The sequence below is a fragment of the Salminus brasiliensis genome, chromosome 24, assembly GCF_030463535.1.
Source record: "Salminus brasiliensis chromosome 24, fSalBra1.hap2, whole genome shotgun sequence".
Lineage (NCBI taxonomy): Eukaryota > Metazoa > Chordata > Actinopteri > Characiformes > Bryconidae > Salminus > Salminus brasiliensis.
This window is the reverse complement of record NC_132901.1, coordinates 1,442,190-1,456,697: the sequence shown is the minus strand read 5'-3', so window position 1 is coordinate 1,456,697 and position 14,508 is coordinate 1,442,190. Positions and strand designations below refer to the sequence as shown.

Here is a 14,508-nt window from a genome sequence, read left to right as displayed (position 1 = left end):
GTGTGAACCCACCCAAATGCCCTCTAGAAACACCTTTTGCCCCCCCTCCCAGCAACCCACCCAAAGGCCCTCTGGAAGACTCCTCCTAACCTGACACCTGTTAAGCCTGGGGGTGGGAGCATCCAGAAGCCCTTTTTGATTAACCTACACTACATGTCCAAATGTTTGTGGACACAGCTGCACCCATTGCTGCTGACGCAGATGTGCAAATGCACACATGCAGCACATGCAGTCCTCACAAAGAGAGCAAAACAACACACACACACACACACACACACACACACACACACACACTCAGTGAGAGAGGAGTGCAGTAACGGATAAGAGAAAAATCCTCAGTGGCAAAGTGACCACAGATCAGACCTGAGCGATTTCACTCTCTCTCTCTCTCTCTCTCTCTCCCCCTCACACACACACACACACACACACACACACACACACTCTCTTTCGTTCTCTCGCTCACAGGTCAAAGGTTAAAGGAAACAATCCAGCATGCCTTTATCCCCCTACAGAGGGCGCGACCCCCATTTGGTCCCTCTCTCTCCTCCCTCCACTCGTCTCCCTCTCGGTCTCGCGCTACACTCAGACGAGAAAGAGAGAAAGCTGGGGTCAGATCATCTGCTGACCGCTCAACACACACACACATACACACACACACACACACACACACACACCAGCCTTCATTTAGCTATGTTAGCACTGCGTGGCTAAGCTAAGTAGAGACAGACAGACAGACAGAGAGGCAGACCTGTCAATCTCAATCTATAGGCTCTCTCCCTCTCCACCTCTCTCTCCCCGATCTTTCTCCATGTCTCTCTACCATCTCTATCTCTCTCTGCTCTTACTGCTTGTCACTTTACCCTTCCCATCTTTCACCTCTCTCGCTCCCCTTTCTCTCTCTCCCCCAGTTTCTGTACCCTTATCTCTCTCTCTCTCTCTCTCTCCCCTTTCTGGCCTCTTATCTCTCTCTCTCTCTCTCTCTCTCTCTTTCTGTTCATCCCCTCCTCACTCACCCCCTCTCTCTCTCTCTCTCGCTCATTCAGAACGTAGCCGCAGGCTTTTCATCAATTACTTCAGCACTAACAGAGTCTCTCCAACTAACTCTCCTTTTCATAAACACACACACACACACACACACACACACACCCGCGCGCACACACACACACACACACACACTTGAACAGGAGTCATGTTGATGTGCTGGGTGGGAAGTAAATGAGTGGAGCTGTGTTAAGGAATGTTTACAGCATTAACACTGAAGCTGAACACACACACACACTGCAGAAACACAGCAGAACCAAGGCAGAACCAGGACAGAACCCTGGGAGGAAATGGAGCTGAACCAGGACAGAACCGGGACAGAACTGGGGAAGAACCGAGGCAGAACCGGGACTAAACCAGTGATGAACCGAGGCAGAACTGGGGAAGAACCGAGACTAAACCAGGGATGAACCGAGAACTGGGGTAGAACTGGGGTAGAACTGGGACTGAACCCAGGTTGAACAAGGGACAAACCAGTGATTGAGGAATAACTGGGAACAGGAATCAACTGGACTGAACTGGGACTGAACTGGGACTGAACCGGGGCAGAACTGGCACTAAACCCAGGCTGAACTGGGGATGAACTGGGCAATTGGGGTATAACTGGGAACAAACCAGGAATTAACCATGGATGGGTAGACCTTGGGAAGAACCGACCTGAACCAGGACTAAACCAGGGATGAACCAGGGTAGACCTTGGGAAGAACCAGGACTGAACCCAGACTAAACCGGGGATAAACTGGGGCTGGACTGGAGCAGAACCTGGGCAGAACTATTCAATAACCAACTATCGTCCTAAAGCCAAACACACACACACACACACACACACACACACAGTTTCACACTTGTAGTCACACACTTACGCATTTTGCTGCCTGTGCCAAAGCAGAACTCCCTCTGGTGATCTCTCGCGCTGTCGCTCTCTCTCGCGCTTTCTATTGTTCTCGCTTTCATCCACTCTGTCTTTTCATGTCCTTCTGTCTCTTCCTCCAGATGGACAGTCATATCCACTAGTACTCTACAGGGTCTCTGACGCCTGCACTGAACAGCTCTCTCTCTCTCTGAGTTTCTGAGAACTCTGGGATTTCTCACTCCTGAACCTGGTCAGAACCACTTCTGGTCGAGTTCTGGCCTCAGACTCATCTGCTACAAAGTCCTGGTCTTGACTTACAGTGTCGAGGTCTGAGTCTTGCAACGGACCAAACAACTTCCAAGTCGTGGTCTTCTCTGGGTCTTGGTCTTGGGCAGAATTTTGACCAGTCCAGGACTTTGCCTCAGACCCATCTTGTACAAAGTCTTGGTCTTGACCGGTGTCCTGATCTCAATCATGACTAAGACTAAACAACTTTAAAATCTTGGTCTTGACCTCACCTGGTTTTAATCTCATCTCAGCCTTGACTATTTGGGATCTTGGTCTTGGTCAAGATTCTGACTTGACTACTACCAGAATTTTGACCAGTCCAGGACTTTGCCTCAGACTCATCTTGTACAAAGTCTTGGTCTTGACCTCACCTGGTCTCATCTCAGCCTTGACTATTCAGGATCATGGTCTTGGTCAAGACCTTTGGCAGAATTTTGACCAGTCCAGGACTTTGCCTCAGACTCATCTAGTACAAAGTCTTGGTCTTGATCGGTGCCCTGATCTCAGTCATGATTCGGACCAAACAACTTTCAAGTCTTGGTCTTGACCTTACCTGGTCTCTGGTCATCTCAGCCTTGACTGCTCTGGATCTTGGTCTTGGTCAAGATTCTGACTTGACTGCTACCAGAATTTTGACCAATCCAGGATTTTGCCTCAGACTCATCTTACACCTTACCTGGTCTCATCTCAGCCATGACTATTCGGGATCTTGGTCTTGGTCAAGACTCTGACTTGACTACTACCAGAATTTTGACCATTTCAGGACAGTACAAAGTCTTGGTCTTGACCAGTGTCCTGATCTCAGTCATGACTCAGCTTTGACCATTCGGGATCTTGTCCTTGCCTTGGGTTTGACTCTGACTTGACTCCTACCAGAAACTCCTAATGTTGACTCAGACTCTACTACTACTGCAGATCTCTTCCCAGCCTTGACCACTACAGATCTTGGTCTTGCCTCTGTCTCGGTCATGACCTAAACACTTAGACCCAAGTCTTGATTGATTGTCTTGAAATACCTCTGGTCTCAACTCCTATCAAATCTTGGTCCTTGCTAAGTCTGGACCTCTCCTGGTCCCTGACTTCCATGTCGTGGTCTTGACCTCTTCAAGACTCCCGGTGTCATCTCAGCCTCAGCCACCCTTGATCCTGGCCTTGTATTCATCTTTGTCATGACTCGATTACTATGAAATCTAGGTGTCGACTCAACTGCTTCTTGTCTTGGCTCGGTCTCGGTCTTGAATTAGGAGACGACTTCTACAAAGTCTTGGTTCTGTTTCAGTCTAAACCTTTTCAATGACACTGAAAAAATGGTTGATTTTTATCTCCCAGGTCTTTGTTGCTGGTAATAAAAATCGGGCTGGTGATTTTATTATGCAGCGTTTATAAGAAAATCAAACTCCGCCAGAGATTAATAAACACGGGGGACGATGGCAAAGGACACACCGTCACCCACACACACATAGCTTCTGTGGGGAGCTGTTAAGCTGAGACAGCAAGTCGATGGGAGTGTGTCTGTGGAAGAACGAGGCATGGAGCATTTGTCCCACTGTAAGGTAGGGGGTGTGTTACCACATTCAACACCTTCATAACGACTTCTATGGCAAGTGTGGACTTTGAAGAGCTGCAGACTACTAAGGGTAACTGGACTTTTAAGGGGTTGTGGACATCTAGGGTAAGTGTGGACCTCGAAGGGTTACAGACATCTTGGATAACTGGACTTCTAAGGTTAGCTGTGAACTTTTATGAATCACTTTCAACTACTATGGGTAACTGTGGACTTCTAAGAGTTGCAAAATGTTAAAGGTTGCAAACCTCAAGGTCAAATGTAGACTTCTATAGGTTGTGGACTTCTAGGGTAAAGGGTCATGTACTAGTGAGGGTAACTGTAATTCTAATGGTTGCAGACCTCTAATAAAACTGTTTGAGACATCTAGTGTAACTTTGGACTTTTAGGACAGCAAACTACTATAACTGGAATAACTAAGGGTTGTGGACATCCATGGTAACTGGATTTCTAAAGTCAGCAGTGGACTTATATGGGTAATTTTCAACTTCTAGGACCAGGGCAGCAAAACCACTGACTTCTTAGGGTTGCAGGCATCTAGGGTAAATGGACTTCTAAGGACATCGTGGGTCACTGTGGACATCTTATAGTTTCAGACATCTAGGATAACTGTGGACATCTTAGGGTTGCAGGCATTTAGGATAACTGGACATCTCTGGTTTGCAGTCATCTAGGGTAACTGGACTTCTAGGGGTTCCAGGCATCTATGGAAACTGTGGACATCTTGGGGTTGCAGACATCTAGGGTAACTGGACTTCTAAGGACATCTTGGGCAACTGTGGACATCTTAGGGTTGCAGACATCTATGGAAACTGTGGACATCTTAGGATTGCAGGCATCTAAGGTAACTGGACTTCTAAGGGTTCCAGACATCTAGGGTAACTGTGGACATCTTAGGGTTTGCAGGCATCTAGGATAACTGGACATCTTAGGGTTGCAGACATCCAGGGTAACTGTGGACATCTTAGGGCTGCAGAAATCTATGGAAACGGTGGACATCTTAGGGTTGCAGGCATCCAAGGTAACTGTGGATATTTTAGGGTTGCAGACATCTAGGGTAACTGTGGACATCTTAGGGTTGCAGGCATTTATGATAACTGTGGACATCTTAGGGTTGCAGGCATTTAGGATAACTTTGGACATCTTAGGGTTGCAGGCATTTAGGGTAACTTTGGACATCTTAGTGTTGCAGACATTTAGGATAACTGTGGACATCTTAGGGTTGCAGGCATTTAGGGTAACTTTGGACATCTTAGGGTTGCAGGCATTTAGGGTAACTGTGGACCTCTTAGGGTTGCAGACATTTAGGATAACTGTGGACATCTTAGGGTTGCAGGCATTTAGGGTAAATGGACTTCTAAGGACATCTTGGGTAACTGTGGACATCTTAGGGTTGCAGGCATCTAGGATAACTGTGGACATCTTAGGGTTGCAGACATCCAGGGTAACTTTGGACATCTTAGGGTTGCAGGCATTTAGGATAACTGTGGACATCTTAGGGTTGCAGGCATTTAGGGTAACTTTGGACATCTTAGGGTTGCAGACATTTAGGATAACTGTGGACATCTTAGGGTTGCAGGCATTTAGGGTAACTGTGGACTCCTAAGGTGAGTCATTTAAGACAAATATAGACTTTTATGGGTTGCAAAAGTTTAAATGACTCATTTTTTATTCTTTTATATTACGACCATTTTTCACACATCTACTCCTACTCATGGTTTTATTCCTTTCCTTTCACTGTGCCAATGAGAGCACATTTGTGTGTGCGCGATAGAGTAAAAGAGAGGGGGGGGGGGGCAGATCTAATTTTCCTGTCTAATAGATGTTGGCTGGAAAATGAGGCAGGTTAGCTGTGAGTGAAGGCTCGATTGGCCTGCTGGCGCTCGATTCCCACCGACTGCTCCCATTTCATTCACTCCAGTTCTGACAACACTCGTGGTCATCAATGCATATCAAAAACAGTGTTTCAGACCCGCCATCCAATCTCGCCCAACGCTAACCCAAACTGCAGCTTCCTGCTTAAGGACTTATTGATGAATTAAAGGCTGCACGTCAAGTCAGATTCTCGATTTGAATTACATTACCTCTCTTCTCCAGCAACGCCTCAAGCTATGGATCCCTTCTCAACTCAGCAAATGAGGCCCCTTGATATTTCAGTCATAATGGACAGGGGACAGAGTTGACCCAAAGAGCCGATAAAACAGGGTTGTGGGCTTCTAAGGTAAATGTAGACCTCTATGGGACTATTGTGACTACATCTTCTCAAGGGAAGACTGGATCCCTGACTAAAAACGAACCACTGTCTTCTAGGGTAACTGTAGACTACTAAAGGTTCTAAGGCCTCAGTAAAGACTTCCAATGATTGGACGTCTACAGACAGTGACGACCCTAGCCTGACTGGGGCCTAAGCAATACCTCTTCCGAGACCTTTACCTCTCAAACAGGCAAAGGAATGTGCTCTGCTCTGATTGGCTGCCCTGCATTGTGCCTCATTCAAAGTGCAGTCCGGCCCACAACTCTCTAGAACTCTCTAGAAACTACCGTAGCCTGAATTGGTGGTTATATGCAAAGGATTCTATGTGGGCCGTTTTTCCATTGTGGGGAAGAGGCTCTTCTCACAACCTGAGCAGCATACCCTGTTCAAAAAAGGGTAGCGAAAATGGGTTCTTTGGAGGACTTCTGCAGAGGAACCACAGCTATTGGTTCCCTAGAGATGCCGAAGTTTGACTTTTGACGCCGGGGTTCTTTACAGCATGCCATTAGAGAACCAGCCAGGAATTCCTTTCATCATCTAGGACACTGATGAATCCTTTAAGTTCCCACCGACACCGAGCACTACGGTGCGGATTATATTTCCCAGACAGCGGCTAAGCGAAGATCACGACTGAGCAGGATCTCCACTGCAGAGATAGCGGCTTACGTGACAGTTATTTACCCCAAAGCCTCTTAAGCGGCAACTAAGACTGAACCAACACCTCCATCAGGCCTCAGACAGAAGCAGAAGCCATCATGTGACGCCTCATCACTCAGAGAGAGAGAGGGCAAGAGAGATAGGGAGAGACAAAGCGAACGACTGGCCCGAGAAAGAGAGGTATAGGTCAGAGAGAGAGAGAAAAGTGGGGAGACCGAGGCAGAGCGAGGAAGGCGAGTGCCTTCTAATGACCGTCTTCTCTCTCTGATCCACTCCTTGAAGTCGGTTCTCTGGGTGTGTGTGTGCGCGAGTGTGTGTGAGCGCGAGTGTGTGTTAACATTAGTGGCGGTGTGCAGTGCGTCTGCTGCAGCGCTGATAAGGCCGAGCTGGCCGTTATCCGGTTCAACAGGCAGCGGTACAGGAGCCCCGCCGAACGCATCATCTCCTGCCACGCCGCGATTCTGCCCGCTATGACCACATCGATAACGGGCGACAGAGTCGATGTCACGCTCCGGGAGGCGCTCAAAGCGACGGGGCTGAGAGGATGGAAGGATGTTGGGAGAAAAGGCTGAACAAAAGGTGGCAGAAAGCGAACTAAAGAGCTGGCTCTGGAATGGACAATGTGCAGCACAGTCGTCGTCAGCATCAGAAATGAAATGCCTGGATTCAAGGTTCCTTTCTACAGCTCTATACAGGAACAGCTCTAGAACCTTGTGGTTGTCTCTAGAGATGAAGACCTACAGAGGTCAAAGGGATGGGTCTACAGGTCTTCGGTCCAGGGATAATTGACAGGTGCAATTTGGTCCAAGCAGACCTTCAAGCAAGAGGCGGAAACACCATCAGGGCCACAGATCTGCAGAGCAGGCTGAATGGTCAGCTGGGTGGGGGTCCGAGTTTTGGGGACGACGTCCTAATGTTTGTCCTGGGGAGCGGCATCTACCCACCCGGAGACTTAAGACGGTAATGCGGCATGGCTTGAGATTTGACCGCTGAGCCAGCATCTATGGTGACCTAAGCTGTTGGTTTTCTGCATGCAACCAAAACAGAGGTGGAGCCACTGCAGATCGGACTTGGTGTTCCAGAGAAGCTTCCCACAGGTAAACAGTGCACAAGCACCCAGCCTCCACATGGCGGAAAAGTAAACAGGACTCATCGGACCAGACTACTTTCTTCCATTTCTCAGATGTCCAGCTCTGACTTGTCTATTGTAGGGGCTTCCAAAGTTGGACAGGGGTCAGGGGTTGCAAGGCATTTTTCCCATAACCATCATTAAAGATTTCTGCGCCTTCTAAGTCGTCTGGACACAAGGATCTGACACTCGTCAACATGGCCCAGGTCTTCAATTGCTGCCCATTTCTTCCACAGTCGACACATCGACTACAAGAACCAACTGTTCAGTTAGCGGCTAACGGAGATCTGTGAGTGGTCAGAATTCAATTACAGTACATTACTGGATATTATCAGCAATAGTTTGACCAATCGCTGAAAAGTGAGTAATCAAAATCTTATTGGAAAACTGACCTACAATTCCTATATCCCATTTTCCTACATCTCTTCTCACAGCCTGAGCAGCATACCCTGTTCAAAAAAGGGTAGCTAAAATGGGTTCTTTGGAGGACGTCTGCAGCAACAACAGCTTTTGCCTGACCATATGTTTTCACCACTACTGACCAAAAACATTTGCAAGACCTTGCAGCCATCTGGGAGACACCCAGTCGTCTGGACACAAGGATCTGACACTCGTCAACATGGCTCAAGCCTTCAATGGCTGACCTTTACTGCCCATTTCTCCCACAGTCGACACGTCGACTACAAGAACCAACTGCTTAGTTAGCGGCTAACTGAGATCTGTGAGCAGTCAGAATTCAATTACAGGACATCAAGATCAGCTGATCTTATTGGACAACTGATAAATCTGTCTCACTCTACCCAATGCTCAACATCATATACAGGCACTGACCCACAATTCCTATATCCCATTTTCCTACATCTCTTCTCACAGCCTGAGCAGCATACCCTGTTCAAAAAAGGGTATTGAAAATGGGTTCTTTGAAGGACTTCTGCAAAGGAACCACAGCTTTTGGTTCCCTAGAGATGCCGAAGCTTGACTTTTGACGCCGGGGTTTCTTTACAGCATGCCATTAGAGAACAAACTTGATGGTCCAATATAAAGTAAAGGTTCTAAGAAAACCATTAAACCTATAAATTGCATGAAGGTTCTTGAAACGTTTAAAAAGATTCTTTTTACTCAAGAAAGACCTTCCTCTCTTCTTCCCTCTATCCACTTCTTTTCCTCCCTGCCCTCGCTTCACTTTCCTTTCCTTCTCCTCCTCCTCCTCCTCCTCCTCCCCTTCCACCCACTATAAAAATAACCACTCGATAATTATTTGCCAAAATGTCACAATCAGGGCCGGGGTGACGTCTCAGGAATAAACGGCATCCGTCAAAGGGACAGCTCCGCTCTACGTGCCATTTTCAATTATTCACCATCGCTTCCCTTAATGAAGCCCCAAACGGGGGGTGTGGGGGCGGGGGGTTGGGTTGAAGGGAAGGGCGGGGGGGGAAACAATCCCCTAATCTATGCCTTGGGTCCACAGCCCACTCTGAATCAAACACGCAACAGAGATGGGACAGGCCCTGTGTTGATAACTCGATCGCTTACAAACTCTCAGGGTTTGGAGCTTTGAGGTTTATATCATTAGACAGAAGGGTGGACGATTTTTCAGATTCTTCCGATTCCTTTTCGTCCGATATTTTTTCTCGATATACGATACGCATCACAATACTTCGCAGACGACGTACATTTCTCTTTAATTAAACTTTGACGATATCCATGACATGTTTATTAAAGTGTAACAGTGGTCTAATGCGCTGCCACTATGGTTCAGGGATCACGAGTTCAGGTTCCGAGCCGAGCCGGAGTCTGAGGGAGCACAATCGGCTGTTCTCTCTCCAGGTGGGTAGGTGGCGCTCCCTCAGAGCACAGGCGTTTGGTAACTGGTGCGGTGGAGCTGGGGACCTGGCGCTTTCCTTCGAGGGTGCCGGCTGCCGGGCGATGCTGCAATGGCAGCAGTTTAAAAAAAAAAGAGTCGATGGCTGGCTTTTAGGAGTCCTTAGCCTCCTCGTGTAGGGAGCATTGCTAGTGCTAGGGGGAGCACTAGAACACTAGCACCACCATAGAACCCTTTAAAAAAAAAAAAAAAAAAAAAAAGCATAGAAACTGCCTAGCAACCACATAGAAACCACCTGGAAAACCAAAGAAATTGTTTAGAAACTCTATAGCAACTGCCCAGGAATCCCCTAAGCAATCGCAAAAACATAAAGAACCACTTGGAACAGGTTGGCATCCACCTAGCAACCACATTTAACACCATAGCAACTGTTTCGCAAGCGCAAACCTGGAAAACTACAGCAACTGCCTGGAAACAACGTGGCAACTACTTGGAACAGTTTCTCAACCGCATAGCAACCACCTGGTACATATTCTGATCAGCACAGAAACCACTTGGGTTGGCATGGCAACCCCAAAAAGCCAAAACCGACAGCCGTGGCATTTGTCGGGGAGCACAGTGAGCTCCAGAGGCAGCCAGGTGGCGTCATTAGGAATCCCAGCATGGTTGGATTACACAGCTCCACTGCATGGGTTTCTGGGTATTTGTAGTCTTCTGAGAACACTTGCCATCTGACTGCCACCTTTCCTACCAGTCGAACCGGGACATCCGGGGGGTCTGTCACATTGAATTATAGCAGTACTTTCTTGAGAGGACATTGGTGACAGTCCAGGTCCAGTGCTTGTTAGCAACGTTAGCCTAGCATTTCCCATCGTAAACTAAAAAAGCACAGGTCAGATAGCAAACATGTCTTGGCTGCCCGGCTGGTTTTGGGGTCAGTGATCAGTTATGCTCACCTGATTGTTCACCAAACTACTCCTTTAATAAGGGTATTGATGATGTTGACTGATTATTGATTATTATATATATATACACACACAGTTTTGGAAGTGCGGGAGCACACTGTACGTACACACACACACACACACACACACACACATGGTCAGCTGTGTTAGCTTCCCGTGCTGAAGCAGCAGGCGTGAGGATGGTGTAGGTGATTTAGCGGTGGGCTGTGGGAGTCTCTCTAATTCCACTCGTGCTGAGCACTGACTCATTATTAAAAAAACAAGTGTGAGGTGTGTGTGTGTGTGTGTGTGTGTGTGTGTGTGTGTGTGTGTGTGTGTGCGTGTTTACCATTACAGCACCTCCATCAAACACACCACGGGGCAGCCGTCTCCATCATAACACCATTCAGCTCTGCTTTACTGCCAGCTCTCACAACATACATTACAGCCAAACCAGTAAAACCCCATCCACCACTGACTCCACCCCTCCCCTCCATCACCCCCCCAGACTGTTTACTCTAACTCTACAGGCTCCTGTTCGCTCTCCCTCTCTCCACCACTACCACGGACGTAGCCCATCAGCCGAGACGTGTTAATTGTCTAAGGTTCGCTTTCTTGGTTGTACACTGAAGCTAGGAGGCTAATGTTGCTAACATACCCCACCACTTAGCATCATGCTTCAGTGTGTAAGTGTGTGTGATGGGCGATCTAGGCCAGGAGTCTAGGCCGGAAATAGTGTGTGTTTGGTGAAGTACGCGCTCAGCATGCCGCTGGTGGAGCAGGGGTTTGCTAATGCAAGCGTCTGATGAAGCGTGGCCACTTGGCAAAGTCGGCCCTCGATGAAACCAACGTTTCAGTTGGCGAAGCGGGCACCTGATGAAGCCGCTGTTTCGCAAATTGTGGGCATTTGATTACGCATCTGCAGTTGGCAAAGCAGGCACCCAAAGAAGCCGACGTTCCATAAATCATAGGCATTTGGTGAAGCGTGGGTGTTTGGCGAAGCGGGCGCTTGGTGAAGCTGACGTGCAACAAATCATGGGCATTTGGTGAAGCCTGAATATTTGATGAAGAGTCAGCAGTTGGCAAAGCCGGAAATAGATGAAGCTTCTGTTCCATTAATCTTGGGCAGTCGGTGAAGCGGGAACCTGATGAAGCCGATGTTACATAACTTGTAGGCAGTTGGTGAAGCATGGGGTTTGATTAAGCATCTGCGGTTGGCAAAGCAGACACCCGATGAAGCCGACGTTCCATAAATCATGGGCATTTAGTGCAGCGTGGGTTTTTTTTTGTGTGAAGCGGGCACTTGGAATAAATCATGGGCATTTGTTGAAGCGTGGGAGGTTGGCAAAGCCAGACATGGATGAAGCTGACGTTACATAAATCATGGGCATTTGGTGAAGCGTGGGAGGTTGGCAAAGCCAGACATGGATGAAGCTGATGTTCCATATATCATGGGCATTTGGTGAAGCGTGGTAGGTGGGCAAAGCCGGAAAAGGATAAGGCTTCTGTTCCATAAATCATGGGCATTTGGTGAAGCGTGGTAGGTTGGCAAAGCCGGACATGGATGAAGCTGACGTTCCATATATCATGGGCATTTGGTGAAGCGTGGTAGGTGGGCAAAGCCGGACATGGATGAAGCTGACGTTCCATATATCATGGGCATTTGGTGAAGCGTGGTAGGTGGGCAAAACCAGACATGGATGAAGCTGATGTTCTTTCGGGCGAAGCGGGTGTTTAGTGTTTTGCCAGGCATACGGGCTGAATAGGAGCCGAGCATTCTGGGAGCTAACATGGGGCTTAACCCCGGTACACCATCACTCACAATCAAACCCAGAGCGGCAGAATATTCCACGGCCCTGATGATGAACGAGGAGCTGGAGAACAGATAAATAATTCCTCCCCCAGACCTCCCACCATCCATCCCTCCCTCCCTCTCGCTCCATCTCCACCCCACCTTAACACATCTATTACTGCGAACACACAGAGTCACAGTACAGCTCACTCGCCCTGGAATACTCCACCCACAGAACTGCTCCCTCCCACTGCAACCAAGCCACCATGACTGAGACCCGAGAGTCGGACAGATACACAGACAGGTAGATAGACAAACAGATAGACAAGTCAGAGAGAGACAGACAGAGAGACAGACAGCCAGAGCAGATTTATAGCTTCACAGGCAGACTGGCATACAGACGAGACATAGTCAGACAGACAGACAGACAGAACGACAGAAAGACAGTCAGACAGACAGACAGACAGAAAGACAGTCAGACAGACAGACAGACAGAAAGACAGTCAGACAGATAATCAGACATACAGATCTGGAGAAATAGGGTAATAGGTTAGCATTAAAAAGCTAATTAAATAATCAATCCAATCCATCCACCCATCCATCCATTCCTCCATCTATCCATCCACCCAACCATTCCTCTATCCACCCATCCATTCCTCTATCATCCACCCATTTATTCCTCCATCCACCCATACTTTCCTCCATCTATCCATCCAGCCATTCCTCTATTCAGCCATCTATTCCCCATCTATCCATCCACCCATCCATTCCTCCATCTACCCATCCACCCAACCATTCCTGCATCCATCCACCCATCATTCATTTCACTTATTCATCCATCCATTCATTCCTCCATCTACCCATCCACCCAACCATTCCTATATCCATCCATTCCTCCATCTATCCAGCCACCCATCATGAATTCCTCCATCTATTATTTAATTCACCTGTTCATCCATCCATTCCTCCATCTATCATTTAATTCACATATTCATCCACCCAGTCCTCCATCCATTAACCCATACATTCATTCATCCATTCCTGCATCTATCCATCCACCCATCATTCATTTCACTCACTCATCCATCCATCAACCCACACATTCATTAATCTATTCCTGTAGCCATTCCTCCACCTACGTCCATCCATTCCTCCATCTATCCAGCCACCCATCCATTTCTCTATCCACCAACCCATTCCTCCACCCATCCATCCATCCATCCATCCATTCATCCATTCATCCATTTATTGATTCTTTCATCCTGGCCTGCTGTGGACTGGCCACGCCCCCATACCCATCAGCCAGTGAGAGATACAGGCTGTTATAAACGCTGTTATAAACACATACACACACGCACGCGCACCACCTGATCAGTAAACACCCCCCCCCCCCCCAGCTCATTGTGTTCAGTGCTGTCTAATCCCCCCCCCCCCCCCCCCCAGCTCACACACACACACACACACACACACACACACACACACACACACACACACACACACCGAGCGGCCATAACCCCCCGCTACCGGCCCACTCCTCCCCTCCTGACCCGCAGCACACTCGGCAGTCCCTCCCCGACTCGAGCGCGTACCTCCTTCTTCTTCTGGGCCGCTCCGGGCTGGACGTACAGCAGCGTTAGCAGCGCGACCAGCACCGCAGACCTGCACCGCACCGCCATGATGGAAGATGCTCTCACCGCAAAGAAGCGTCCGAGCGACGCCATTGGCTGCAGCCGCGGCCAATCGGCAGCGAGGACGCTCCGCGGCGGCATCATGGGAGGTGTAGTTTTTGCCGTATTTAGGGCAGCGTATGCTAATCATGGCCCCGGAGGAGCAAAGAAAAGCCTGCGCTGCACGTTTAGGCGTTTTTCTAGTCCATGTTTGAATTAGCATAAAGCTGCAATTAGCACATATTACAAAAATGACCAGTAATTCTAATTAAAATGCTGGTAAATAAACAGTGTGGAATTGCCATCTACATCTATATTAGCCTAAGATAACATCCACTACTACAGTCCTTCTTCAATAAGTTTATGTTTATTTCAAAATGTGCTCACTATATTAATTATAATTCAAACTTGCAGAAAGTTTGTTGGAAAGTTATGTAAGAGCCATGCTAACTAACCTATATAAACAAAACGTTATATAAGAGCCATGCTAACTAACC

The 14,508-nt window shown here is 48.0% G+C and overlaps 1 protein-coding gene across 1 annotated transcript in view; it reads right to left on the bottom strand.

Annotated features, from left to right (window-relative positions):
* tusc3 (tumor suppressor candidate 3) overlaps positions 1–14,046 on the bottom strand; it is a 48,368-nt gene extending 34,322 nt beyond the window's left edge. Inside the window, exon 1 of the mRNA XM_072670792.1 lies at positions 13,934–14,046. Within this exon, the coding sequence (XP_072526893.1) occupies positions 13,934–14,020 (87 nt within the window). The 5' untranslated portion in view covers positions 14,021–14,046. The remainder of the gene's footprint in view (positions 1–13,933) is intronic.
* Positions 14,047–14,508: the final 462 nt, after the last annotated feature.